The sequence below is a fragment of the Phyllobates terribilis genome, unplaced genomic scaffold (genome assembly GCF_046119375.1).
Source record: "Phyllobates terribilis strain yellow unplaced genomic scaffold, ASM4611937v1 Scaffold_7__3_contigs__length_470593459, whole genome shotgun sequence".
Lineage (NCBI taxonomy): Eukaryota > Metazoa > Chordata > Amphibia > Anura > Dendrobatidae > Phyllobates > Phyllobates terribilis.
The window spans coordinates 91,957,098-91,984,751 of NW_027362767.1; the positions used below are offsets into that span (position 1 = coordinate 91,957,098).

Below are 27,654 nucleotides of genomic sequence, written 5' to 3' on the forward strand. Positions count from 1 at the left end.
CACTTACCTCCATGGTGTAGTTGGTGTGCTTGTTATCGAATATTAGTGCCTCCTGTATCTGCTGGTGATCCCCTTCTAACTGGTCAATCTTTGGTTTGTAGTTCACAATACTCTTTTCATACTGTCGCAAATGATTGATCTGATCTTCTAGTGTGCCGTGCATTTCTATAGAAATACGCCCGATCTCCTATGGATGAACAACCACATCAAAGACAATTTTAACTGTATTATCCGATAAATTTTACACACAAAAAAATACATATTTTGTGAATCTTTACCTGCATCTTTGTTTGTATCCATGGACCAATAACGTTGGCTTGTGCCGCAAACTGTTTCCGCAATCGCTCGTTCTGCTGCTGCCGTGCATGTTCCTCCATTAATGCTTGATCTCGGCGGGGAACCAATTGTCTTACCTGCACATAAAAATAATATATATACATCATAACAGTAATTGATAGATCTTAGGAGTTAAAATTATTGGGTCTGGGCTTTAACTTTGTTCTACTGTAAATTTGCAGTGAAGGGTTAAAGCAAGAGCAGGTATGGTGCTGCTAAGAAGACAGAAGCAGTTTCTTACTGCTTCTGTCTTCTATTTTGCAAGCTACATAGCACTCACTGAAAGCTATGTAGTCTACAGAAGCATCGGCACTATGGATGCCAATGCAGAACCTGGTGATCACAGGATTGCTGGATGTTGCCAGCATACCAGCTCTGGCTGGCACAAAAGGGGGAAGTTTGCGCCTGTAACTCCTATGAATACCCCAGTGACAGGGCAAAATAATGAGCAAGAAAAGGGAAAAAAAATGTTCCCTATCATCTGTGATGCTCTCTTGGGAAGCAAATCACTTAAAATAAATAAATAAATAAATTAATTAAATTCCGCAAAAAGAATTGACATGCTATATATTAAAAAGTCAACACCGCCCATCAATTTATGCAGAATGTGGATAAGTTCTGCGAAAATCTCATCCATTTTTCTGCCGCTATCTCGTAGAAAATTTTTCAATCAAAAATAGCATGTTTGTTCACAGAGAAATACAAAGTGACAGTAGTTTTTACACAATAATTCTTCTCTTACAAAACATTGCATTAACTTAAAAATAAATGACGTAAAATTAACTCACATGGTCCCACTTGTTATTAATTTCTTGCGGTGAGATAGTGGAGTAGGGGTTGGTCCCAGACATATTGACATGGTAAGTCTGAGCGATCTTCGAGACCTCGTTATGTATCCCAAGTATTGCTTGTCGTTCCTTATCAGCTTCTGGAAGTGTCGCTTTGAACTGTTCATGCGCCGTGCTCAGTCCCTGGACACAAAGGGTATATTTAGCTTATGTTTAACATTAAGTAGACGGTTACCCCAGGTTTAATAGTTTTAAGAACAAGTAAAGCATAGAGCAGTGAAGGGATCCTTCAGGCATGATACATTTATTTCACTCACTCATATAGCGCCACTCGGCAGGCTAGACCCGAGTCCAAGAAGGGACTCGGCAGGCTAGACCCGAGTCCAAGAAGGGACTCGGCCATGCTAGACCCAAGTCCAAGAAGGGACTCGGCCATGCTAGACCCAAGTCCAAGAAGGGACTCGGCAGGCTAGACCCGAGTCCAAGAAGGGACTCTGCAGGCTAGACCCGAGTCCAAGAAGGGACTCAGCAGGCTAGACCCGAGTCCAAGAAGGGACTCGGCCATGCTAGACCCAAGTCCAAGAAGGGACTCGGCCATGCTAGACCCAAGTCCAAGAAGGGACTCGGCAGGCTAGACCCGAGTCCAAGAAGAGAATCGGCAGGCTAGACCCGAGTCCAAGAAGGGACTCGGCAGGCTAGACCCGAGTCCAAGAAGGGACTCGGCAGGCTAGACCCGAGTCCAAGAAGGGACTCGGCAGGCTAGACCCGAGTCCAAGAAGGGACTCGGCAGGCTAGACCCGAGTCCAAGAAGGGACTCGGCAGGCTAGACCCGAGTCCAAGAAGGGACTCGGCAGGCTAGACCCGAGTCCAAGAAGGGACTCGGCAGGCTAGACCCAAGTCCAAGAAGGGACCCGGCAGACTTCTGCAGCCCTTTCATCTGCAATGGAGTAAATGGCTTTTGGATCTTTACAAGTTCCCTACTTGACCCTGAAGTGACGTATTCAGTACCTTTTAGAGTCAAATTTTAAAAGAGTGTATATTACAAAAAAAGGAATACATACTATTTGCCATTGTATTTTATATAATAAATGATACCCTTTTAAAGAAATTGTCCAGTTTGGAGAAAAAAAGTCTGCAGTCACTTAATGACTGTAGACTTATGAATCATGACAGACTGAACATCTGTTCCACATTACTGTCAGTGGGAGAGGACCGTCACTTGACTGAATGTATGTGATTTGCACACTGGTGGTCATGTGCATGGAGTGAAGCTGGATAAGGCTAGTCGGCATGTGACAATCACATACATAGTCATGTGACTGCCCGCTCGCACTGGGAATACCAGGGAATCATGAAACTCGCTGCCATGATTTGGCATTCGGCTGTGTGCAAAGGCACCCTAAATCTGATAAACTGGTTTTGAGAATATTTTTTGGGTTCACTACCCTAATGGCTTCAACTAAAATAGGACTGGTACCAACCTGGAACAGGCCACTTTCCACTTGCACTATGAGCTTTTAGGCTAATCTATGAGGTTACTGCATGCAAGGAGCAGCTTCATTCTTTTTACATACTAAAGCAAGGTAGATTTTTTTTAAATGGAAACCATAAGAGTTCCTACAAATATAGTATGGTATAAATAGAAAATACAATGTGTAGGAAACTGGTAATATGACCAGTAGAAGAAAACTAGATGAATGCAGGAAACATTTGTAAGTAACTGATATAAAATGGTTATTAACATCCTATAGACTGATACTGTCAGATAGGGCTTGTAAAAAAAAGGCACTTTTGAAATTGATTGCTTATTAAAATTTTCAGCCTTTCTTAAGATATCAATACTTTTCTTTTGCTTATAGCTTGTTACCTTGGAGATCGACCACCATTTCTACACAGAAGAACAAGAACAACATTTATAAGTTATTTTCTATTGAGCTTTGTTAACGCTGCTTTTACCAGCATCAGCGCTGTGCTTACAAGCTAGACAGCAACAGTGGTCGGTTTCCTAGGTAACGAGCTGTAAACAAAAAAGTGTTACTATCTCAAGAATGGCTGCAAATGTTAATAAGCAGTAAATTACATAAGAGCTTGCCTTTACAATAACTATCCAATAATATCCATCTATGAAGATGGGAATGACCTTTTTTAAGACACTAATAGCAGAATAACTAGATAGGGGAGATCCCAGCCAGATAAGTCATATAGTGCACCAGTGAAATGCAGCCTGTTAAGTGTTCCAATAATAGTATAAATTACAAATAATAATAGATCACAGTTTAGTGTTTGCATCCAGGAAACCCCTTGTGTATTTCAGATGGATGAATGTACATGATAACAGAGAAAACAAAGAATGAAATAGGTGACATGATTTATACAAGGGGGAACGATTAATCTGATGAAAGAAAAATGGTTACATTTCTTTTCAGTGGCCAAATACAACGTCATAGTTATTTTATCAGAGGAGACAGAAAGATATAAATGTCTGAAGCCGAATTGGGACTGCGTGGTGGCTCAGTGGTTAGCACTGTACTATATTTATGGCAGCAGAGTTGCTCAGTGGTTAGCACTGTACTATATTTATGGCAGCAGAGTTGCTCAGTGGTTAGCACTGTACTATATTTATGGCAGCAGTGTTGCTCAGTGGTTAGCACTGTACTATATATAGGGCAGCACGGTGGCTCAGTGGGTAGCACTGTACTATACATGGGGCAGCATAGTGGCTCAGTGGGTAGCACTGTACTAAATACAGGGCAACACGTTGGCTCATGTTAGCACTGATACATGGGGCAGCATAGTGGCTCAGTGGGTAGCACTGAACTATATATAGGGCAGCACGGTGGTACAGTGGGTAGCACTGTACTATACATGGGGCAGCATAGTGGCTCAGTGGATAGCACTGTACTATATACAGGGCAACACGGTGGCTCATGTTAGCACTGTACTATATATAGGGCAGCGCGGTGGCTCTGTGGGTAAAACTGTAATATACATACATTATATATATATATATATATATATATATATATATGGCAGCATGATGGCTCATTGGTTAGCACTGTACTACACAATATATAGAGCAGCATGGTGGCTTAGTAATTAGCACTGAACTATATAAGGGGCAGCATGGTGGCTCAGTGGGTGGCACTGTACTATATATAGGGCAGCACGGTGGCTCAGTGGTTAATACTGTACTATATATAGGGCAGCACGGTGGCTCAGTGGTTAATACTATAGTATATATAGGGCAGCATGGTGGCTCAGTGGTTAGCACTGTACTATATAGAGGACAAAACAGTGGCTCAGTGGGTAGCACTGTACTATATGTAAAGCAGCACAGTGGCTCTGAGTAGCACTGTACTATATATAGGGCAGCACGGTGGCTCAGTGGGTAGCACTGTACTATATATAGGGCAGCACTGTACTATATATAGGGCAGCAAGGTGGTTCAGTGGGTAGCACTGCACTATTTATGAAGCTGCATGGTGGCTCAGTGGGTAGCACTGCTGCTTTGAAGCTCTGAGGTCCTGGGTTCAAATCTCACCCAGGACAGAGTCTACAAGGAGTTAGTACAGTACAGACCAAAAGTTTGGACACACCTTCTCATTTAAAGATTTTTCTGTATTTTCATAACTATGAAAATTGTACATTCACACTGAAGGCATCAAAACTATGAATTAACACATGTGGAATTATATACTTAACAAAAAAGTGTGAAACAACTGAAAATATGTCTTATATTCTAGGTTCTAGCCACCTTTTGCTTTGATGACTGCTTTGCACACTCTTGGCATTCTCTTGATGAGCTTCAAGAGGTAGTCACCGGAAATGGTCTTCCAACAATCTTGAAGGAGTTCCCAGAGATGCTTAGCACTTGTTGGCCCTTTTGCCTTCACTCTGTGGTCCAGCTCACCCCAAACCATCTCGATTGGGTTCAGGTCTGGTGACAGTGGAGGCCAGGTCATCTGGCGTAGCACCCAATCATTCTCCATCTTGGTCAAATAGGCCTTACACAGCCTGGAGGTGTGTTTGGGGTCATTGTCCTGTTGAAAAATAAATGATGGTCCAACTAAACGCAAACCGGATGGAATAGCATGCCACTGCAAGATGCTGTGGTAGCCATGCCGGTTCAGTATGCCTTCAATTTTGAATAAATCCCCAACAGTGTCACCAGCAAAGCACCCCCACAACATCACAACTCCTCCTCCATGCTTCACGGTGGGAACCAGGCATGTAGAGTCCATCCGTTCACCTTTTCTGCGTCGCACAAAGACACGGTGGTTGGAACCAAAGATCTCAAATTTGGACTCATCAGACCAAAGCACATATTTCCACTGGTCTAATGTCCATTCCTTGTGTTCTTTAGCCCAAACAAGTCTCTTCTGCTTGTTGCCTGTCCTTAGCAGTGGTTTCCTAGAGCTATTTTACCATGAAGGTCTGCTGCACAAAGTCTCCTCTTAACAGTTGTTGTAGAGATGTGTCTGCTGCTAGAACTCTGTGTGGCATTGACCTGGTCTCTAATCTGAGCTGTTGTTAACCTGCGATTTCTGAGGCTGGTGACTCAGATAAACTTATCCTCAGAAGCAGAGGTGACTCTTGGTCTTCCTTTCCTGGGGCGGTCCTCATGTGAGCCAGTTTCTTTGTAGCGCTTGATGGTTTTTGCAACTGCACTTGGGGACACTTTCAAAGTTTGCCCAATTTTTCGGACTGACTGACCTTAATTTCTTAAAGTAATGATGGCCACTCGTTTTTCTTTACTTAGCTGCTTTTTTCTTGCCATAATACAAATTCTAACAGTCTATTCAGTAGGACTATCAGCTGTGTATCCGCCTGACTTCGGCACAACACAACTGATGGTCCCAACCCCATTTATAAGGCAAGAAATCCCACTTATTAAACCTGACAGGGCACACATGTGAAGTGAAAACCATTTCCGGTGACTACCTCTTGAAGCTCATCAAGAGAATGCCAAGAGTGTGCAAAGCAGTCATCAAAGCAAAAGGTGGCTACTTTGAAGAACCTAGAATATAAGACATATTTTCAGTTGTTTCACACTTTTTTGTTAAGTATATAATTCCACATGTGTTAATTCATAGTTTTGATGCGTTCAGTGTGAATGTACAATTTTCATAGTCATGAAAATACAGAAAAATCTTTAAATGAGAAGGTGTGTCCAAACTTTTGGTCTGTACTGTATTGTTCTCCCCGTGTTTGCGTGGGTTTCCTCCAGCTACTCCCTCACTTTATCTATTATGCTTTGCTATACAAGCAAATAATAAATAACTTAATAATAAATCACTGAAGAAAAACTAAGAAAAACTAAGAAAAAAACACACAAATGAATCTTCCGATGCCAGCTTACCAAGAAAGAGTACTTGTAGAAGGACCCCTTGCTATCAGCTTTTCTCTGCTACAACCCTACACGGTTTGTAAGCAGCAGTGCCACACCAGTGCACAGGTTGTGTGCAGTATTGCGTCTCAGTCTGATTACCTTCAAAGGAGCTGAGCTTTAACATGCACAAGTCTAATGTCATTATTGAAACAAATCAGCCAAGTTTTCTAACGACGTGTTGCTCAAACTTGACAGCAACCTTTATTGGTTAGACCTCAAAACATGTTGACATTTGTCAGTATCCATGCTTATCATAGTCCTTTATCACTGCGTCATAACGCTGGAAATACCTGGATCTCCTCAATGGTATGAACAATGAAGGTGTCCTGCAGATCTTCCATCGCTCCTTCCATCCAGTTGTTAAATGGTGCAGCTCTTTTCGCATACTCCAGGTAAAGCTGATCAATGGTTTCCAACAACTTCTCCGTTCTCTGTGTTAAAAACAGACATTATTAGATCATTATCCTACATATAGATCAATAGCCAGAGCGCGAGCGAGCACGAGAGCCAGCGAGCGAGCACGAGAGCCAGCGAGCGAGCACGAGAGACAGCGAGCGAGCACGAGAGACAGCGAGCGAGCACGAGAGACAGCGAGCGAGCACGAGAGACAGCGAGCGAGCACGAGAGCCAGCGAGCGAGCACGAGAGACAGAGAGCGAGCACGAGAGACAGAGAGCGAGCACGAGAGACAGAGAGCGAGCACGAGAGACAAAATAAGGACACAAGTTCCAAAATTAAGGACGATTAGCCATTCATAGAGGAGCCATATAATAAAGTTGTGTGCACAGATTTGTACAGGAGTGCAATAAGTCTGGCGTGGCGTTAATTGTGTCTCTGAAGAAGCAGATTTCTGCCGACAAGCAATGTACTGCTTCCAGAAGAGAAGAGCCCCACACTACAGGATGCACTGGAGGTGAACAGAGATATATAAGGATCTGCTCACACCAAAATCCTCAAAGGACATTGCAGATATTCCACATCCCATCCTCTTGAATATGCTACCGAACATTTCTGTGCAGATTTTTGTTGGTGCCGCAGAAAAAAGAAATTAATGACAAGTAGTTTCTAAATATTCGCACTGATTGTGCCCAAAGACGCCGGCAGATTATCTGCACTGAATGGGGCTAATTGTTACGCGGATCTACGATGCTGCACTCGGCACTTCCAGCTGATATCCAAGGGCTGAGAGGCTTTGAATTTCTGCAAACATTCATCCAGTAGTAAATAGATGTGGAATCTGTTCTTCAGGGTTAATTCACCATTATAGGCCCATAAAATTCTACTTGTGATATGTCTGATATTTGTCAGACACATGTATATACTATTATAATTTTCAGTTGCCTGATGCTGGAGTGAAGTTTAGAGGAGATCATAGATCTGCCCAATATATATGGAAACAAATGGAACAAAAAGAGAACTGCAGCTACAAGTTAATTAGCAAAATATTAACAGTGACATCAGGAACTACAAATAAAATTGGTTGATATTATGCTCAGTTGAGTTTGTGGGAGAAATACTCATATTTCTTACCTCTAAAGCCTCTCTCCGTTTCTGGGTGAGTGCACCGAGGTTATCCCACTGGTCACAGATTTTTTGGCACCTAGCATTTACACTTGGAGAGTCGTAGTAATCCAGCTCACTACATGGAAACCAAGGAAGCAGAATTCAGCGAGCACCAAAACAATCAATAATGTGTCAAATCCGACATCGAACCACACGGGGCCCAGTACAAGTGAGCTGACAAGACGAGCAGATTACTGGGATTGTTTATTGATTTTTCCATTCATACATTTCTCATCGGCTACAAACTATTCAGTGAACGCTGAATGATGAGGAGAATAAACTACCAGACAAATTCAGCACAGTCAGCACCTCAATTATTAGCAATTGTCCTCCATTATGAAAGCCATCTGGTATTAGCGTAGGATCAGATAACAGTCGGGCACAGCCAAGGTGCGGGTGTGATGTGCCAGCTATCGAGTGAGTTATAGGAAAGGAGTGCAACTTGATTACTGATTGTTAAAAGGTCACACAGTTTTTCAGCCATTAACAATAAGTCATCAATTCAGACTATTTTGCCTATAATATATTTGTCAGAATGTGGCCCACAAGCCAACCATTAGTGGTAACCCTACATTAATATGATGGTACCTGTGTGTGGAACAGGTACCATCATATTAAAAGAACTGCGATATTTTTTGGACTATAAGGGTATGCGCCCACATAGCGTTTTTCAAGCGTATATGCTGCGGAATTTCCGCAGCGTAAACGCTTGTGAAACGCTATGTAATCCGCCCCCCCATGGTCCCCAAGGGGATTCCGCAAGTTTAATGCCCATGCAGCGGATTTTTCCGCTGCGTTTATGATGCAGGGAAAAATCCGCAGTATGTCAATTAATTTTGCGTTTCCGCAAGCAGAATTGCCTTTGCAATGCAATAAAAAACGCAAGGCAATTCCACATGTGGAAATCGCGCGATAAACGCGTGCGGAATTCCGCAGGCGTTTATCCAGGAGAGAACATGCAGAAATGAAGCAGAAAATTTCTGCTTCATTTCCGCAGCATGGGCACATAGCCTAAGATGCACTTTTTAGCAAGAAAAACTCTTGCTAAAAAGTGTGTGCATCTTATAGTCCGGAGGAAGCTTCCTATGACGGAGGAGAACGAAAACACCACATCCTTCCCGGTCACAGAGAGCGCTGCTCTATGCTCCTGCTTCACACTGATCTATGTGATTGGTGCAGAGCAGAGAGGAAGCTACCGGGACCTGCATGGAGGCTGCATGAACTGAGCAGATGCAGGACCTTCCAGGTCATATGACAGATCACATGACCTGAAAGGTCCTTGAGTTAATTGTGTGGAATGTCCTTCAGCTGCTCAGCTCGTGCAGTCTCCATTCAAGTCCTGATCTGGAACTGCAAGATGTGATAATGTTTAGTGTGAATGTGTGTGCCTGTAGTAGAGCTGTGTGTCTATGTGCATATGTAGCAGAGCTGTGTGTGTCTATATATGCATATGTAGCAGAGCTGTGTGTGCTTGTATGTGCTCATGTCTATGTGCATATGTAGCAGATCTGTGTGTCTATATGAGCACATGTAGCAGAGCTGGGAGTGCATAATACACACTGCAGAGAGACACTAACAATAGATTTATCATCTCCCTATTCTTCTTTCTCTAGCACATTAAAATTAGTGATAATGACCCCTGGACTCTACACCACCAGGGAAGTTTTAATTAACAGGAAAAATGTCTAAACCTGGGGTGCGTCTTATGGTAAGGTGCGTCCTATAGTCCGAAATATAACGTAGATTACAGTCCAAATACATGGATGCCCACTTCTATGGGAACGACACTTATACCAACATTAACGTGAGGAATATATTGTTAGTTCCATTGATAATATGTTATTGTGAGCTACAAATAGCCACTAACCCTCCCTTTACCAAAAGGTTATATTCACAATGGGGTATCTAAGTCGATAATCTGATGTATATTTGCAGCAGAATCTGAATCATAAATCTGTTTCTGCCATGGAAAAAAATAAACTGACCAGACTAATGACCCCCATACACATTAGATTAATGTCGTCTGAACCCACAGATATCGGCAGTTTGGGTTTACAGTCTAATATGTATGGGGGCCTCCTGAACAATGAACTGAACAACAGCTCTCTGGAGTGCATGGGGGGCTTCACTATAGAGTAGGTAGAAGTTATCACCCGAGCTCCAGTCTGTGCCGGCACGAGGAGCAGAGTCGCCTTTCTGGGCTTCAAAGCAATTTGTCAGATGAATAGTATGAGGGGCACTGGATGGGAGATGCGGGAACTGATGAAGAGCTCAAAAACCATAAAGGATGCCGCAGACGTACTTGAGTTCCTGGGCAATGGCTGCTATCTGCTCCACACGGTCCTGATGAGCAGCCAGGTCACTTTCGAAGGCCTCGTGTTTCTTCAGCAAAGCCTTGATTTCCGACAGACTTGCCGTTTCATAGTCTCTCTTCTGCAGCATGGTTTCCTTTCCTATTGAGAAAGCAGAGAACAATGCAAGCACCAAGACATGGAATCACAGCGTAACAGTCACGGGGGAAAGAGATACTTTTCTGCTCCCAAAACAGGGGTCATTTGTTGTGGAACTACAACTCTCAGCATGCCCTAACAGGCCGGTGATGGTCAGGGCTTGCACGGATTTGTCATTTCAGAACAGCTGAAGTAATGCAGGTTGCTGATCGCTGACCCCTGTCCTAAAACAATCCCATCCCTAATTTAAAACTTTTGTCATCTTCCGAGGAACCACAACCAATCTCCGTGGAACTGCAGAGTTCCCCCTTATACTAGATGAGGAGCACTAAGGGCCCGATTCTTAATTTCTGGTTATTTATTTTAAGTCCCCTTTCCTTTTTTTTGTCTTGTGGTATTCGTTTACGTTTACGTTTTTGTGGCAACCTGTTCGAAATGCCACACAAAGTTCATGAATTTTGGGCACAAAAAAAAGCTTTTTATTTTTGCCTTTAACCCTTGAGTTTTGAAAAAAAAAATAATAATAAAAATAATAATATAAATATATTATTTTTTTAAAATAAAATAAATAACTAGCCTTAAAATACACTGCTCAAAAAAATAAAGGGAACACTCAAATAATACATCCTAGATCTGAATGAATGAAATATTCTCATTGAATACTTTGTTCTGTACAAAGTTGAATGTGCTGACAACAAAATCACACAAAAATCATCAATGGAAATCAAATTTATTAACCAATGGAGGCCTGGATTTGGAGTCACCCCCAAAATTAAAGTGGAAAAACACACTACAGGCTGATCCAACTTTGATGTAATGTCCTTAAAACAAGTCAAAATGAGGCTCAGTATTGTGTGTGGCCTCCACGTGCCTGTATGACCTCCCTACAACGCCTGGTCATGCTCCGGATGAGGTTGTAGTATTGTGTGTGGCCTCCACGTGCCTGTATGACCTCCCTACAATGCCTGGTCATGCTCCGGATGAGGTTGCGGATGGTCTCCTGTGGGATCTCCTCCCAGACCTGGACTAAAGCATCCGCCAACTCCTGGACAGTCTGTGGTGCAACGTGACGTTGGTGGATGGAGCCAGACATGATGTCCCAGATGTGCTCAATCGGATTCAGGTCTGGGGAATGGGTGGGCCAGTCCATAGCTTCAATGCCTTCATCTTGCAGGAACTGCTGCCACACTCCAGCCACATGAGGTCTGGCATTGTCCTGCATTAGGAGGAATCCAGGGCCAACCGCGCCAGCATATGGTCTCACAAGGGGTCTGAGGATCTCATCTTGGTACCTAATGGCAGTCAGGCTACCTCTGGCAAGCACATGGAGGGCTGTGCGGCCCTCCAACGAAATGCCACCCCACACCACTACTGACCCACTGCCAAACCGGTCATGCTGAAGGATGTTGCAGGCTGCAGATCGCTCTCCACGGCGTCTCCAGACTCTGTCACGTCTGTCATATGTGCTCAGTGTGAACCTGCTTTCATCTGTGAAGCGCAGAGGGCGCCAGTGGCGACTTTGCCAATCCTGGTGTTCTGTGGCAAATGCCAAGGGTCCTGCACGGTGTTGGGCTTTGAGAACAACCCCCATCTGAGGACGTCGGGCCCTCATATCACCCTCATGGAGTCGGTTTCTAACAGTTTGTGCAGACATATGCACATTTGTGGCCTGCTGGAGGTCATTTTGCAGGGCTCTGGCACTGCTCCTCCTTGCACAAAGGCGGAGGTAACGGTCCTGCTGCTGGGTTGTTGCCCTCCTATGGCTCCCTCCACATCTCCTGGTATCGGCTCCGTGCTTTGGACACTGTGCTGACAGACACAGCTACCCTTCTTACCACAGCTCGCACTGATGTGCCATCCTGGATGAACTGCACTACCTGAACAACTTCTGTGGGTTGTACTGTAGACACCGCCTCATGCTACTGTACCTCTAGGGGTGAGAGCAATGGCAAAATGAAAAAGTGACCAAAATAACAGCCAAAAAGGGTGAGAACAGAGAAATGGTCTGTTGTCACCACTTGCAGAACCTCTCCTTTATAAGGGGTATCTTGCTAATTGCCTATCATTTCTACCTGTTATCTGTTCCATTTGCACAACAGCAGGAGAAATTGATTCACAATCAGTGTTGCTTCATAACTGGACAGGTAGATTTCACAGAAGTGTTATTGACTTGGAGTTACATTGTGTTGTTTAAGTGTTCCCTATATTTGTGTGTGTATATACATATATACGTGTGTGTGTGTGTGTGTGTGTGTGTGTGTGTGTGTGTGTGTGTGTGTGTGTGTGTGTGTGTGTGTGTGTATATATACATATATACGTGTGTGTGTGTGTGTGTGTATGTATGTATACACACACACACACCCATAGATAGATAGATAGATATCTGTCTATCTATCTTCGTACACGTGTGTAAATACAATATCATGCTAGGGGGGTGAGCAGGGTGGCCAACTCATAAATATTATGACCAGACAATATTTTTTACGGACACATTAGAAAACCATACTAAAATCATTAATGATTATAAGGGATCCATGTCTACAGCCCATAATTCTGATCTCAAGACATCAGCTGCATTCACTGTAAAATAATAATGAATTATTGGCAAAATAATCTGTATAGGTTTCTTCAGCTTCCAAAAAAAAAAATCACAGATGCCTTAAGTTTTTTTCTTACGGACTGTCCTGGAATATCGAGAGGATTGGAAACCCTTGGGGTGAGGGGTGTGGGACTGAAATACAATTGTACAAAAATGTAAGGACTTTTTAAAAAGTTGCAATTGATAAATCAATCGAAAATATCTGAAAATCTAAACCCCTGGCCAACAATGGCAATCCTCTGTTACTTTCTATCTTCCTATACCAGAATGCACTCTAGATTTGCCCCCAGTCAGTGCGGATTTTATAGGTGCGCCCTTCGAACATGTCAGCTATTGCTCTACATCTCTATAGTTCCACCGCTTCATCCTCTTCCAGATAAAGAGCAGTAACCTAATCCAGAATGTGGAGAAAGCTGAACAAGCCTGAGAACAACTAGAGACAAGTCATCTCTGGGGACAGACGGCCGGTATGAGAGCGGTCATATTACCATCAGTCCACGACTCATGAATAGACGCTTTCTGACGGAACTTTTCAGCCAAGTGGTCGAGTCTTTCCAACCTCCGGATCTCATTCAGCATCCACTCCTCATAGCCCTTCTCCGCTTGCTCCAAACCGCCCCATGCATTGTTTATATCCTGGGAAGGAATTGAGAAACTATTAATCTTGTAGCTATGGAACAAAGTCACTAAACTGAGAAGCGCTGGAAGAACACTACGAAGTAAAAAGAAGCACGGTGACCATCGGCATGCATCCATTGTACTGCAGGAAAAAATGTCTGGATAGCATAGGATACAAAACGTCATTCTTCACTTGTTACATAATGTTATTTGGAAAGGTTGGATTTTTTTTCTTTGCAGACTGTCATTATTATTGCGCAGGTGGTATGTAAAAGGCAATGTAAATCTGATATATGTATTTTCGTTATTCTCATTGCTGAGATTTAATATGAGCCAGACACAGATTTTCCACCTTCCAAATTACGTTGATTATTTTTTATTTATAAGAAGGAAAATAGTGGAAATAAACATTTATATCACAGGAACTCCATTGTTTTTTATATGTACAAGGAACCCAGCATGTGTGTAAATCGTGTGACCCATGGAACTGGATACATTATTGGATGTCTGGGGCTTTATATCATGTCTATGTAGTCAACCACCCTCCTTTTTTTGTAAATCGTTATTAGCGATGCATCCATCATACATGTCTGGATAGTATAGATAGGCTTTTAACAGTATCTTACTCACCGAGACCATCTTCCCCTCGGACGGCATGAACGCTGGCCTGTTGCTAAGTCTTAGCTTGGTCTGAAGAGTGTTAAAGTTGATTTCTAGCTGGCACTTTTCTTGAACCTTAGGGGGTTTGTGAAGACGTCTATAATCTCTGAAGTCCTCCAGCTTCTGTTGCATGGCCTGCATGGTGTTCTCAGGTGCGCGGTTCTCCAGCCAAGGAATAGTCCTTCGGATCCATTCTAACAGCTGCCAGAAGAAGAAGATGATCAGGCATCATACATGGTCTGTGCGTAGGTGACACAAGAAATATATGTACTTGTTCCCTAAATTTATTAGCACAGATAATGATCTGGTTGCCACAAACGGCTTCTGCTGTATTAATATTTTTCCCTTTTACTTAGGACACTGCACCACCCATGTTTTGTAGTGTATTACACAATATATTTCTGCTTTTAACTTCCCCACAAAAAAAAAAAATCTAAAATAATAATAATGTATAGTATCATCTCAAAAGAGCAGAGACTTACCGGCAGGCAGTGCCCTTTCTCCATTGAGAGACACATGCACGCCCAGCATGGGGACTCCTCTATGGAGTCTGGATTATGAGCCGGAGGCAAAATGAGCAATTGTCTGGCAAGTGTTTCCTTTAATGTGTGTTGTCATTGAGTGGTTACAATTTTGGGGGCTGTCCACCCCCAGCAGTTTCGGAGGTCATAGCTCCAGGTCTTAATTTTATAAACTTTAAGTATCACTTGAGAAAATGTGAACAACAAAAAAACGGAACAAATTGATTGCTTAAGATTTGAGCATTTTCCCATTTTGCCCCAGCACTTACATCGCTTGCTAGTCTTTCATAGTCTTCCATCAGCTGTTCATTCTCCTGATTGACAGCTAGCACTTTACAGATACGATTGGCTGCAGTCTCCGCCTGCACAGAAAGACAGAAAACAGGACAGAAAACAGGAAAGAAAACAGGAAAGAAAACAGGAAAGAAAACAGGAAAGAAAACAGGAAAGAAAACAGGAAAGAAAACAGGAAAGAAAACAGGAAAGAAAACGGGAAAGAAAAGGAAAGGAAAAAAAGAAAAAGAAAAAAAAAAGAAAAAAGCATAAAAAAAAAGAATGAAAAAAATAAAAGAAAAAAAAACAGGCAAGAAAGGAAAAAAAGAAAAATAGAACGAAAAAAAATAAAGAAAAAATAAAGACAAAAAAGGAAGAAAGAAAAAAAAGAAAGGAAAAAAAATAGTTACTATTGCAAGACAATAACAGACCATTCTTCATATAACACAAGCATTTTAGAAGCGACAAAATGAATTAGTTATGGTTGAAATATGTGAGAAAAGTTATATACCCAAAATAACAAGAAATACAATGACATGCCATTCAGAGGTTTCCCCTCCACTCCATACTTACTGGCACACAATTATACATACAGCCCGGGGTTCACTACAAACTCTCTAACCATAAATCAGGCTTCGTACAGAGGAATAACAAAATGCAAAAATATAAAGCAAAGTTATTCTGGAAAGCTTATGGGTAATGGAAATTTACATGCAAGAAAGTCTTGGCATCTAAAAATGATCCCACATTGCTTACACTATTATTGGAAATATAGGCACCTATACACAGGCAAAACACCCGAATCTCTTCAGAGAGCAGAAATCAGGGATCAGGCATGTTGGATTTTTACATGCCTGATCCTTAGTTCTGGTCCCGGCTTAATTTTTAAAAACACTACTGAAATACACATTTATGATTGGTTAAAGAGAATCTGTCACCATGATTTCGCAATGTGTTACTTACTGGGCTGCTTGCTGTGATTCTGATAAATCAGTGTATTATCTGCTGCAGATCTAGCAGTTCTTTAATGCTGAGCCTTGTATAACCCCACCCACACCACTGATTGGCAGCTTTCCGCCTATGCACAGTGTATGCATAAAGCTACCAGTAGTGGGGATGGGATTGGCCTACCTGACAGCAGGTTTACTAATCCTCTAAAGATAATCTCCTGCTGATAAAACTGTGATTTTATCAAATCTACAGCAAGCAGCCCAGCAAGTGATACACCACTGGAATCAAGATCTCTGCCCCTATATTATGCGGCTTTCAGATTAGGTGGCAAAACCTGGTGACAAATTCCCTTTAACCCAAGGATACATGTATATGGGCGAGTTCGGATCTATCTATCTATAGGAAAGGTAAAAACTAAGTGAAACTTTTCCTTAAACCAAATTTTGCTGCACCACATGGAGAGGTCATCGACTGCAATGGCATCATATAATGTTTAGTTTTATAGAGAGAATCGTAAGAATGTGCCAAATGATAGCAGCACATGAGAGAGAAAGGGGTCGAGAGAAAGAGAGAGAAACCGGTCAAGAGAGAGAGAGAGAGAGAGAAAGAGGTCGAGAGGTCGAGAGAGAGAAAGGGGTCAAGAGAGAGAAAGAGGTCAAGAGAGAGAAAGAGGTCGAGAGAGAGAGAGAGAAAGGGGTCGAGAGAGAAAGAGGTCAAGAGAGAGAGAGAAAGGGGTCGAGAGAGAAAGAGGTCAAGAGAGAGAGAGAAAGGGGTCGAGAGAGAAAGAGGTCAAGAGAGAGAGAGAAAGGGGTCGAGAGAGAGAAAGGGGTCGAGAGAGAGAAAGAGAGAAAGGGGTCGAGAGAGAGAGAGAAAGGGGTCGAGAGAGAGAGAGAAAGGGGTCGAGAGAGAGAGAGAAAGGGGTCGAGAGAAAGAGGTCGAGAGAGAGAAAGAGGTTGAGAGAGAGAGAGAGAGAGAGAAAGGGGTCGAGAGAGAGAGAGAGAAAGGGGTCGAGAGAGAGAGAGAAAGGGGTCGAGAGAGAGAGAGAAAGGGGTCGAGAGAGAGAGAGAAAGGGGTCGAGAGAGAGAGAGAGAAAGGGGTCGAGAGAGAGAGAGAAAGGGGTCGAGAGAGAGAGAGAGAAAGGGGTCGAGAGAGAGAGAGAGAAAGGGGTCGAGAGAGAGAGAGAGAAAGGGGTCGAGAGAGAGAGAGAAAGGGGTCAAGAGAGAGAGAGAAAGGGGTCGAGAGAGAGAAAGAGAGAAAGGGGTCGAGAGAGAGAGACAAAGGGGTCGAGAGAGAGAAAGGGGTCGAGAGAGAGAAAGAGAGAAAGGGGTCGAGAGAGAGAAAGAGAGAAAGGGGTCGAGAGAGAGAGAAAGAGGTCGAGAGAGAGTGAGAGAAAGAGGTCGAGAGAGAGAAAGAGGTCGAGAGAGAGAGAGAGAAAGGGGTCGAGAGAGAGAGAGAGAAAGCGGTTGATCGAGAGAGAGAGAAAGCGGTTGATCGAGAGAGAGAGAAAGAGGTCGAGAGAGAGAGAAAGAGGTCGAGAGAGAGAGAAAGAGGTCGAGAGAGAGAGAGAGAAAGAGAGAAAGGGGTCGAGAGAGAGAGAGAGAGAGAGAGAGAAAGAGGTCGAGAGAGAGAGAGAGAGAAAGAGAGAAAGGGGTCGAGAGAGAGAGAGAGAGAGAGAGAGAGAAAGAGGTCGAGAGAGAGAGAGAGAAAGAGAGAAAGGGGTCGAGAGAGAGAAAGAGGTCGAGAGAGAGAGAGAGAAAGGGGTCGAGAGAAAGAGGTCAAGAGAGAGAGAAAGGGGTCGAGAGAGAGAGAGAGAGAGAAAGGGGTCGAGAGAGAAAGAGGTCAAGAGAGAGAGAGAGAAAGGGGTCGAGAGAGAGAGAGAGAAAGGGGTCGAGAGAGAGAGAAAGGGGTCGAGAGAGAGAGAGAAAGGGGTCGAGAGAGAGAGAGAAAGGGGTCGAGAGAGAGAGAGAAAGGGGTCGAGAGAGAGAGAGAAAGGGGTCGAGAGAGAGAGAGAAAGGGGTCGAGAGAGAGAGAGAAAGGGGTCGAGAGAGAGAGAGAAAGGGGTCGAGAGAGAGAGAGAAAGGGGTCGAGAGAGAGAGAGAAAGGGGTCGAGAGAGAGAGAGAAAGGGGTCGAGAGAGAGAGAGAAAGAGGTCGAGAGAGAGAGAGAAAGAGGTCGAGAGAGAGAGAGAGAAAGAGGTCGAGAGAGAGAAAGAGGTCAAGAGAGAAAGGGGTCGAGAGAGAAAGGGGTCGAGAGAAAGAGGTCAAGAGAGAGAGAGAGAAAGAGGTCAAGAGAGAGAGAGAGAGAGAAAGAGGTCGAGAGAGAGAAAGGGGTCGAGAGAGAGAGAGAGAAAGGGGTCGAGAGAGAGAGAGAGAAAGGGGTCGAGAGAGAGAGAGAAAGGGGTCGAGAGAGAAAGGGGTCGAGAGAGAGAGAGAAAGGGGTCGAGAGAGAGAAAGGGGTCGAGAGAGAGAAAGGGGTCGAGAGAGAGAAAGGGGTCGAGAGAGAGAGAGAAAGGGGTCGAGAGAGAGAGAGAAAGGGGTCGAGAGAGAGAGAGAAAGGGGTCGAGAGAGAGAGAGAAAGGGGTCGAGAGAGAGAGAGAAAGGGGTAGAGAGAGAGAGAGAAAGGGGTAGAGAGAGAGAGAGAAAGGGGTCGAGAGAGAGAGAGAAAGGGGTCGAGAGAGAGAGAGAGAAAGGGGTCGAGAGAGAGAGAGAGAAAGGGGTCGAGAGAGAGAGAGAGAAAGGGGTCGAGAGAGAGAGAGAGAGAAAGGGGTCGAGAGAGAGAGCGAGAAAGAGGTCGAGAGAGAGAGAGAGAAAGAGGTCGAGAGAGAGAGAGAGAAAGGGGTCGAGAGAAAGAGGTCAAGAGAGAGAGAGAAAGGGGTCGAGAGAGAGAGAGAGAAAGAGGTCGAGAGAGAGAGAAAGAGAGAGAAAGAGGTCAAGAGAGAGAGAGAAAGAGGTCAAGAGAGAGAGAGAGAGAGAAAGAGGTCGAGAGAGAGAAAGGGGTCGGTCGAGAGAGAGAAAGGGGTCGGTCGAGAGAGAGAAAGGGGTCGAGAGAGAGAGAGAAAGGGGTCGAGAGAGAAAGGGGTCGAGAGAGAGAGAAAGGGGTCGAGAGAGAGAGAAAGGGGTCGAGAGAGAGAGAGAGAGAAAGGGGTCGAGAGAGAGAGAAAGGGGTCGAGAGAGAGAGAGAGAGAGAAAGGGGTCGAGAGAGAGAGAGAGAGAGAAAGGGGTCGAGAGAGAGAGAGAGAAAGGGGTCGAGAGAGAGAGAGAGAAAGGGGTCGAGAGAGAGAGAGAGAAAGGGGTCGAGAGAGAGAGAGAAAGGGGGCGAGAGAGAGAGAAAGGGGTCGAGAGAGAGAGAGAAAGGGGTCGAGAGAGAGAGAGAAAGGGGTCGAGAGAGAGAGAAAGGGGTCGAGAGAGAGAGAGAAAGAGGTTGAGAGAGAGAGAAAGAGGTCGAGAGAGAGAGAGAAAGGGGTCGAGAGAAAGGTCAAGAGAGAGAGAGAGAAAGGGGTCGAGAGAAAGAGGTCAAGAGAGAGAGAGAGAAAGGGGTCGAGAGAAAGAGGTCAAGAGAGAGAGAGAAAGAGGTCGAGAGAGAGAGAGAAAGAGAGAGAAAGGGGTCGAGAGAGAAAGAGGTCAAGAGAGAGAGAGAAAGGGGTCGAGAGAGAAAGGGGTCGAGAGAGAGAGAGAGAAAGGGGTCGAGAGAGAGAGAGAAAGGGGTCGAGAGAGAGAGAGAAAGGGGTCGAGAGAGAGAGAGAGAAAGGGGTCGAGAGAGAGAGAGAAAGGGGTCGAGAGAGAGAGAAAGAGGTCGAGAGAGAGAGAGAAAGAGGTCGAGAGAGAGAGAGAAAGGGGTCGAGAGAAAGAGGTCAAGAGAGAGAGAGAAAAGGGTCGAGAGAGAGAGAGAAAAGGGTCGAGAGAGAGAGAGAAAGAGGTCGAGAGAGAGAGAGAAAGAGGTCGAGAGAGAGAGAGAAAGAGGTCGAGAGAGAGAGAGAGAGAGAGAAAGAGAGAAAGGGGTCGAGAGAGAAAGAGGTCAAGAGAGAGAGAGAAAGGGGTCGAGAGAGAGAGAAAGGGGTCGAGAGAGAGAGAGAAAGGGGTCGAGAGAGAGAGAGAGAAAGAGGTCGAGAGAGAGAGAGAAAGAGGTCGAGAGAGAGAGAGAAAGAGGTCGAGAGAGAGAGAGAAAGAGGTCGAGAGAGAGAGAAAGAGAGAGAAAGGGGTCGAGAGAGAAAGAGGTCAAGAGAGAGAGAGAGAAAGGGGTCGAGAGAGAGAAAGGGGTCGAGAGAGAGAAAGGGGTCGAGAGAGAGAAAGGGGTCGAGAGAGAGAAAGGGGTCGAGAGAGAAAGGGGTCGAGAGAGAAAGGGGTCGAGAGAGAAAGGGGTCGAGAGAGAAAGGGGTCGAGAGAGAGAGAAAGGGGTCGAGAGAGAGAGAGAAAGGGGTCGAGAGAGAGAGAGAGAAAGGGGTCGAGAGAGAGAGAGAGAGAGAGAAAGGGGTCGAGAGAGAGAGAAAGGGGTCGAGAGAGAGAGAGAAAGGGGTCGAGAGAGAGAGAGAAAGGGGTCGAGAGAGAGAAAGGGGTCGAGAGAGAGAGAGAAAGGGGTCGAGAGAGAGAGAGAAAGGGGTCGAGAGAGAGAAAGAGGTCGAGAGAGAGAAAGAGGTCGAGAGAGAGAAAGAGGTCGAGAGAGAGAGAGAAAGGGGTCGTGAGAGAGAGAGAAAGAGGTCAAGAGAGAAAGGGGTCGAGAGAAAGAGGTCAAGAGAGAGAGAGAGAGAAAGAGAGAGAAAGGGGTCGAGAGAGAAAGAGGTCAAGAGAGAGAGAAAGGGGTCGAGAGAGAGAGAGAAAGGGGTCGAGAGAGAGAGAGAAAGAGGTCGAGAGAGAGAAAGAGGTCGAGAGAGAGAGAGAAAGGGGTCGAGAGAGAAAGAGGTCAAGAGAGAGAAAGGGGTCGAGAGAGAAAGAGGTCAAGAGAGAGAGAAAGGGGTCGAGAGAGAGAAAGGGGTCGAGAGAGAGAAAGGGGTCTCGAGAGAGAGAGAAAGGGGTCGAGAGAGAGAAAGGGGTCTCGAGAGAGAGAGAAAGGGGTCGAGAGAGAGAAAGGGGTCTCGAGAGAGAGAGAAAGGGGTCTCGAGAGAGAGAGAGAAAGGGGTCGAGAGAGAGAGAGAGAAAGGGGTCGAGAGAGAGAGAGAGAAAGGGGTCGAGAGAGAGAGAGAAAGGGGTCGAGAGAGAGAGAGAAAGGGGTCGAGAGAGAGAGAGAGAAAGGGGTCGAGAGAGAGAGAGAGAAAGGGGTCGAGAGAGAGAGAGAGAAAGGGGTCGAGAGAGAGAGAGAGAAAGGGGTCGAGAGAGAGAGAGAGAAAGGGGTCGAGAGAGAGAGAAAGGGGTCGAGAGAGAGAGAGAAAGGGGTCGAGAGAGAAAGGGGTCGAGAGAGAGAGAGAAAGGGGTCGAGAGAGAGAGAGAAAGGGGTCGAGAGAGAGAGAAAGGGGTCGAGAGAGAGAGAGAAAGAGGTCGAGAGAGAGAAAGAGGTCGAGAGAGAGAGAGAAAGGGGTCGAGAGAGAGAAAGAGGTCAAGAGAGAAAGGGGTCGAGAGAAAGAGGTCAAGAGAAAGAGGTCAAGAGAGAGAGAGAAAGAGGTCAAGAGCGAGAGAGAGAGAAAGAGGTCAAGAGAGAAAGAGGTCAAGAGAGAGAGAGAGAGAGAGAGAAAGGGGTCGAGAGAAAGAGGTCAAGAGAGAGAAAGAGGTCGAGAGAGAGAGAGAGAGAAAGAGGTCGAGAGAGAGAGAGAGAGAGAAAGAGGTCGAGAGAGAGAGAGAGAGAGGTCGAGAGAGAGAGAGAGAGAGAGAGAGAGAGAGAGAGAAAGAGGTCGAGAGAGAGAGAGAGAAAGAGGTCGAGAGAGAGAGAGAGAAAGAGGTCGAGAGAGAGAGAAAGAGGTCGAGAGAGAGAGAAAGAGGTCGAGAGAGAGAGAAAGGTCGAGAGAGAGAGAAAGAGGTCGAGAGAGAGAGAAAGAGGTCGAGAGAGAGAGAGAAAGGGGTCGAGAGAGAGAGAGAAAGGGGTCGAGAGAGAAAGGGGTCGAGAGAGAAAGAGGTCAAGAGAGAGAGAGAAAGGGGTCGAGAGAGAGAGAGAAAGGGGTCGAGAGAGAGAGAGAAAGGGGTCGAGAGAGAGAGAAAGAGGTCGAGAGAGAGAGAGAAAGAGGTCGAGAGAGAGAGAAAGGGGTCGAGAGAGAAAGAGGTCAAGAGAGAGAGAGAGAAAGGGGTCGAGAGAGAGAAAGGGGTCGAGAGAGAGAAAGGGGTCGAGAGAGAGAAAGGGGTCGAGAGAGAGAAAGGGGTCGAGAGAGAGAAAGGGGTCGAGAGAGAGAAAGGGGTCGAGAGAGAGAGAGAAAGGGGTCGAGAGAGAAAGGGGTCGAGAGAGAGAGAGAAAGGGGTCGAGAGAGAGAGAGAGAGAAAGGGGTCGAGAGAGAGAGAGAGAGAAAGGGGTCGAGAGAGAGAGAGAAAGGGGTCGAGAGAGAGAGAGAGAGAGAAAGGGGTCGAGAGAGAGAAAGGGGTCGAGAGAGAGAGAGAGAGAAAGGGGTCGAGAGAGAGAGAGAGAAAGGGGTCGAGAGAGAGAAAGGGGTCGAGAGAGAGAAAGGGGTCGAGAGAGAGAAAGGGGTCGAGAGAGAGAAAGGGGTCGAGAGAGAGAAAGGGGTCTCGAGAGAGAAAGGGGTCTCGAGAGAGAGAGAAAGGGGTCGAGAGAGAAAGGGGTCGAGAGAGAGAGAGAAAGGGGTCGAGAGAGAGAGAGAGAGAGAAAGGGGTCGAGAGAGAGAGAGAGAGAGAAAGGGGTCGAGAGAGAGAGAGAAAGGGGTCGAGAGAGAGAGAGAAAGGGGTCGAGAGAGAGAGAGAGAGAGAAAGGGGTCGAGAGAGAGAGAGAGAGAGAAAGGGGTCGAGAGAGAGAGAGAGAGAAAGGGGTCGAGAGAGAGAGAGAGAAAGGGGTCGAGAGAGAGAGAGAGAAAGGGGTCGAGAGAGAGAGAGAAAGGGGTCGAGAGAGAGAGAGAAAGGGGTCGAGAGAGAGAGAGAAAGGGGTCGAGAGAGAGAGAGAAAGGGGTCGCGAGAGAGAGAAAGGGGTCGAGAGAGAGAGAGAAAGGGGTCGCGAGAGAGAGAGAAAGGGGTCGAGAGAGAGAGAGAAAGGGGTCGAGAGAGAGAGAGAGAGAAAGGGGTCGTGAGAGAGAGAGAAAGAGGTCAAGAGAGAAAGGGGTCGAGAGAAAGAGGTCAAGAGAGAGAGAGAGAAAGAGGTCAAGAGCGAGAGAGAGAGAAAGAGGTCAAGAGAGAAAGAGGTCAAGAGAGAGAGAGAAAGGGGTCGAGAGAAAGAGGTCAAGAGAGAGAGAGAGAAAGAGGTCGAGAGAGAGAGAGAGAGAGAGAAAGAGGTCGAGAGAGAGAGAGAAAGAGGTCGAGAGAGAGAGAGGTCGAGAGAGAAAGAGGTCGAGAGAGAGAGAGGTCGAGAGAGAAAGAGGTCGAGAGAGAGAGAAAGAGGTCGAGAGAGAGAGAAAGAGGTCGAGAGAGAGAGGTCGAGAGAGAGAGAAAGGTCGAGAGAGAGAGAGAAAGGGGTCGAGAGAGAGAGAGAAAGAGGTCGAGAGAGAGAGAAAGAGGTCGAGAGAGAGAGAAAGAGGTCGAGAGAGAGAGAGAAAGAGGTCGAGAGAGAGAGAGAAAGAGGTCGAGAGAGAGAGAAAGAGGTCGAGAGAGAGAGAAAGAGGTCGAGAGAGAGAGAAAGAGGTCGAGAGAGAGAGAGAAAGAGGTCGAGAGAGAGAGAAAGAGGTCGAGAGAGAGAGAGAGAGAGAGAAAGAGGTCGAGAGAGAGAAAGAGGTCGAGAGAGAGAAAGAGGTCGAGAGAGAGAAAGAGGTCGAGAGAGAGAAAGAGGTCGAGAGAGAGAAAGAGGTCGAGAGAGAGAAAGAGGTCGAGAGAGAGAAAGAGGTCGAGAGAGAGAAAGAGGTCGAGAGAAAGAGGTCGAGAGAGAGAAAGAGGTCAAGAGAGAGAAAGAGGTCAAGAGAGAGAAAGAGGTCGAGAGAGAGAAAGAGGTCGAGAGAGAGAAAGAGGTCGAGAGAGAGAAAGAGGTCGAGAGAGAGAAAGAGAAAGAGGTCGAGAGAGAGAAAGAGAAAGAGGTCGAGAGAGAGAGAGAAAGGTCGAGAGAGAGAGAGAAAGGTAGAGAAAGACAGATAAAGAGATAAAAAGGATAGAGAGGGAAAGAGAGAGAAAGAAAGAGAAAGAACAATAAAAAGATAAAAAGGGATAGAGGGGGAAAATGAGAAAGAGAGAGAAAGAAAAAGATATAAAGATAGAGAGAAAGATGGAGACAGAGAGAGAGACAGAAAAATGGATAGCGAGGGAAAGAGAGAAAGAAAGAAATGGAGCGAGAGAAGAAGAGAGAGAAAAAGTTCGAAAACGATAGAGTGAGAAACAGAGAGAGAAAGAAAGATAGAGAAAGAAAGATAGAGAAAGAAAGAGATGGAGTTGGGGAATGGCTGAATCATGCTAGATGAATTTTATAGCCAAGTTCTCCTATTAATATTAGGAATATTCACTGTATAAGTATTCTCACACCACACACATTAGTGATGATTATTATCAGATATTTTATTAGTGGAGAAAGACAAGACATTAGTATTCACAAATCTCACAGGACTTCACCTATACCTTTAAGACTTAGAAGAGACAGGGTTGATCAAGAGCCTGTAAGCAGCATGAGATAATACATGTATGAGGATGAATGTGGAGATACATCTATGGACACAATAAGAAAAGCAGGATGATCCAGCACAGTGTATCTGAAGATCTTCACTAGCCCTCTTCATCGTACACTGGCGATTTTTGGGGTGAGTTCTATACCTTTAATACCTTAAACTAAAAGCTAAAGCACATGGGCCTTGTGTAATACGTACTGGTGATACCGCACTGATCATGGGGGCAGGGATGCGATCATGTATAGATCTCATCTATATGTGAGGGGGATATGATATACCCCACATGGATTTACAAAGCAAAGCAGAAGACTAAGGATAGAGCATCAAGTTACAAGTAGAAAGGCAAAAGTATGGGAAATACCAAAGCCACAAGCAAATATTCAGACATCTTCACACCTTCAATGTCTGAGGGCATATATCAACAGTTATACTTATATGAAGTCTTCAAATTATGGTTTCAACTTAAAAAAGACCTTACATTTACATAGAACTTTCATTCTTTTACTTTTTACAAAATCCGTATTACCAGACAGGACTGAGAATAGCTACAAATAACAACAGAGAGAGAAATGCAAAGAGTGAAGCCAGCGCTTATTGGCGGCAGGGATCGCGTGACTTTGCTATGTCATGCAATCCCTGGGAGAGCCAGTGCAGACACAGCTGGAACAGCGCCAGCACCAGAGGAGAGTATAGGTGTTATTATTTTACTGGGGGGAGGAACATAGGCATTTAGAAGAGGTTGACTGAGTAGTAGACAACCCCTTTAAAAACTCAAAATAAATCTTAAAAAACTGATTGAACCTCACCTCTAATTTTGTAGTATTAAATGAGTTTTCCATTACTCGTCCCCTTACTGAAGTTTTTAAAGAACAAACAAGCTGATCTTTCCGTACACTCCCCAGGTCCAGTGCAGAGTCTATGCCACTCCTACCGGTGTCTGTAACTATCTGCAGCACTGATGACACATTGGCTGCAGCCAATCAGTGAGCCCTGTCCAAGCTGACAGCACTGGCTGCAGTGTTGTCAACGTGAAGAAAACACTGCAGACAATAACAGATACTGGGAGCAGCGGTGGAGATTCAGTGCCGGACCCAGGGAAGGTGAGAAAAGACAGTTTTTGTTTTTATACAAACTGCAGCCAGGGGATAGGCGTTGTCCAAAAAAGGAAAACCCCTTTACGCATTACCAAGCAGAACTGTGTTGCACACAACAGCTGGAATTAAGGGATTATAAACTGCTAGGTTGATGTATTTCACTGTTTTTGGATCCGATTACACTTGTAATCCCAGTCATTGTATAGTACATAAAAGTATATATATTGCAAATATTCCTCTCAACAGACCACTACCAAGCAGGAGCCCACTACAGTCGTCACTCAGCAGCAGAGGGGAAGAGTTGTGGAGCCGCTATATGCAGAAGCCTGAGCGTACTTCAGCTGCTGCGCACTTCTTAGGCTCTGGGGACCATAGTAATGTATGCAACACTTGAGTCCATCAGGTAGAAACCTCCAGTCTCTTATTAGACAAATATACTCAGACAGCATTACAGTATATGCAAGCTGAGATATTTATGGCTATGTTCGGACTGGGTTGGCAAAGGCCCACCAGTAGCATTGATTGACTCTTGGGGCCCACTGTTCAGCTATATGCAAAAATAACCTGACCCTAGGACACAAATTTACATTTGCTTCAATGTAATATTCACTTGCCTAGCTTGTTTAATGAATGATTAGATTATACTCATTTCTGAAAATTGTGACTCCAGTGTAATAGTATTACTCATTACCATTCCTTCACAGGGGCGGCCTACCGGAGGATTCTCCTGTTCTCCGGTGGGCCAATCCGAGCCTATTCACACTGTGTTGTATTCCATGTGCCCTTTGGCCTCCTTCAGCCTGATGTATGTACTAAATTTTACTGGATATAAAAGAGAGAATAACAATATCCTAACTATGAATACGTGCTCATGTAACAAGTAATGGAGGAGCAATGCTGGCATTTCACATACCATAGTGAGTCTTATTATAAGGATAATATATGAAATGTAATATAGTAGGAAGACTTGTAGAGATACTTTACTATTACAGTAGATGATACACAAGAAGGGTCTAGAGGGGCCCAACAATTATCAAGTAACAAGGCTTTAAAGAAAAAAAATTGAATTCCTTCCATCAAACATAGGGGGGACATCCGCTATTACAAGATGCGGCTGCCAATGTGAAGTTATACTTCTGTCTCTGTGCACTAGTGTAAGGCCTAACAATAAAGTACTGCAATTATAGAAAGTGTGATTATCACTCAGCAACTATCACCTAAAATACACAACCATTCACATTGTAACTGGATATAATGGAAGCAGATAAGGTGTGCAAATACATTATAACAAGAACGTATTGCGGTGACTTCTGCATATTATGTAGTTATTCAGCAATGTCAGTATTAGTGGCAGGAGAACTAACAGGGCTGCGCTAGACACGGGGCATTAATTGGCCTTATAAGCATTCAGAAGACCCTCATCATTAGCTCATTTGTATGTGTAAATTTCCTGGACACCCCCTTTGAAAAATGTTCCTATTAATTCAAATGGGAAACCAAGACTTTGGTCCTCCATGGTGCTGTTTTTTGTCACACGTTCTTTTCAAATCAATGTTCAATTTTAACGCGTTTCAGCTTCAAATTTGACCAATGAATAAATTGAAGCACAGAAATGCCCAATACAGTGGGGAAAAAAAAAAAAAAAGCATAAAAACCGCACCAAAACACTTGGTTTTCAAAGCGCTTTTTCGTTATGGATTTATAAGCAAGAAAAAAATATCGAACTCAGTGTGAACAAACCACTGGGGCCCT

General features: G+C 44.8%; 1 protein-coding gene across 3 annotated transcripts in view; it reads right to left on the minus strand.

The window, feature by feature from the left end:
- ACTN1 (actinin alpha 1) overlaps positions 1–27,654 on the minus strand; it is a 122,128-nt gene that overhangs the window by 18,250 nt on the left and 76,224 nt on the right. For all 3 annotated transcript variants that reach the window (XM_073638976.1, XM_073638975.1, XM_073638977.1), the window contains exons 9-17: positions 15,193–15,285; positions 14,373–14,603; positions 13,613–13,760; positions 10,378–10,528; positions 8,043–8,151; positions 6,804–6,944; positions 1,125–1,307; positions 279–413; positions 8–187 (exon numbers count right to left, since the gene is read on the minus strand). In XM_073638976.1, the coding sequence (XP_073495077.1) occupies positions 8–187; positions 279–413; positions 1,125–1,307; positions 6,804–6,944; positions 8,043–8,151; positions 10,378–10,528; positions 13,613–13,760; positions 14,373–14,603; positions 15,193–15,285 (1,371 nt within the window). The remainder of the gene's footprint in view (positions 1–7; positions 188–278; positions 414–1,124; positions 1,308–6,803; positions 6,945–8,042; positions 8,152–10,377; positions 10,529–13,612; positions 13,761–14,372; positions 14,604–15,192; positions 15,286–27,654) is intronic.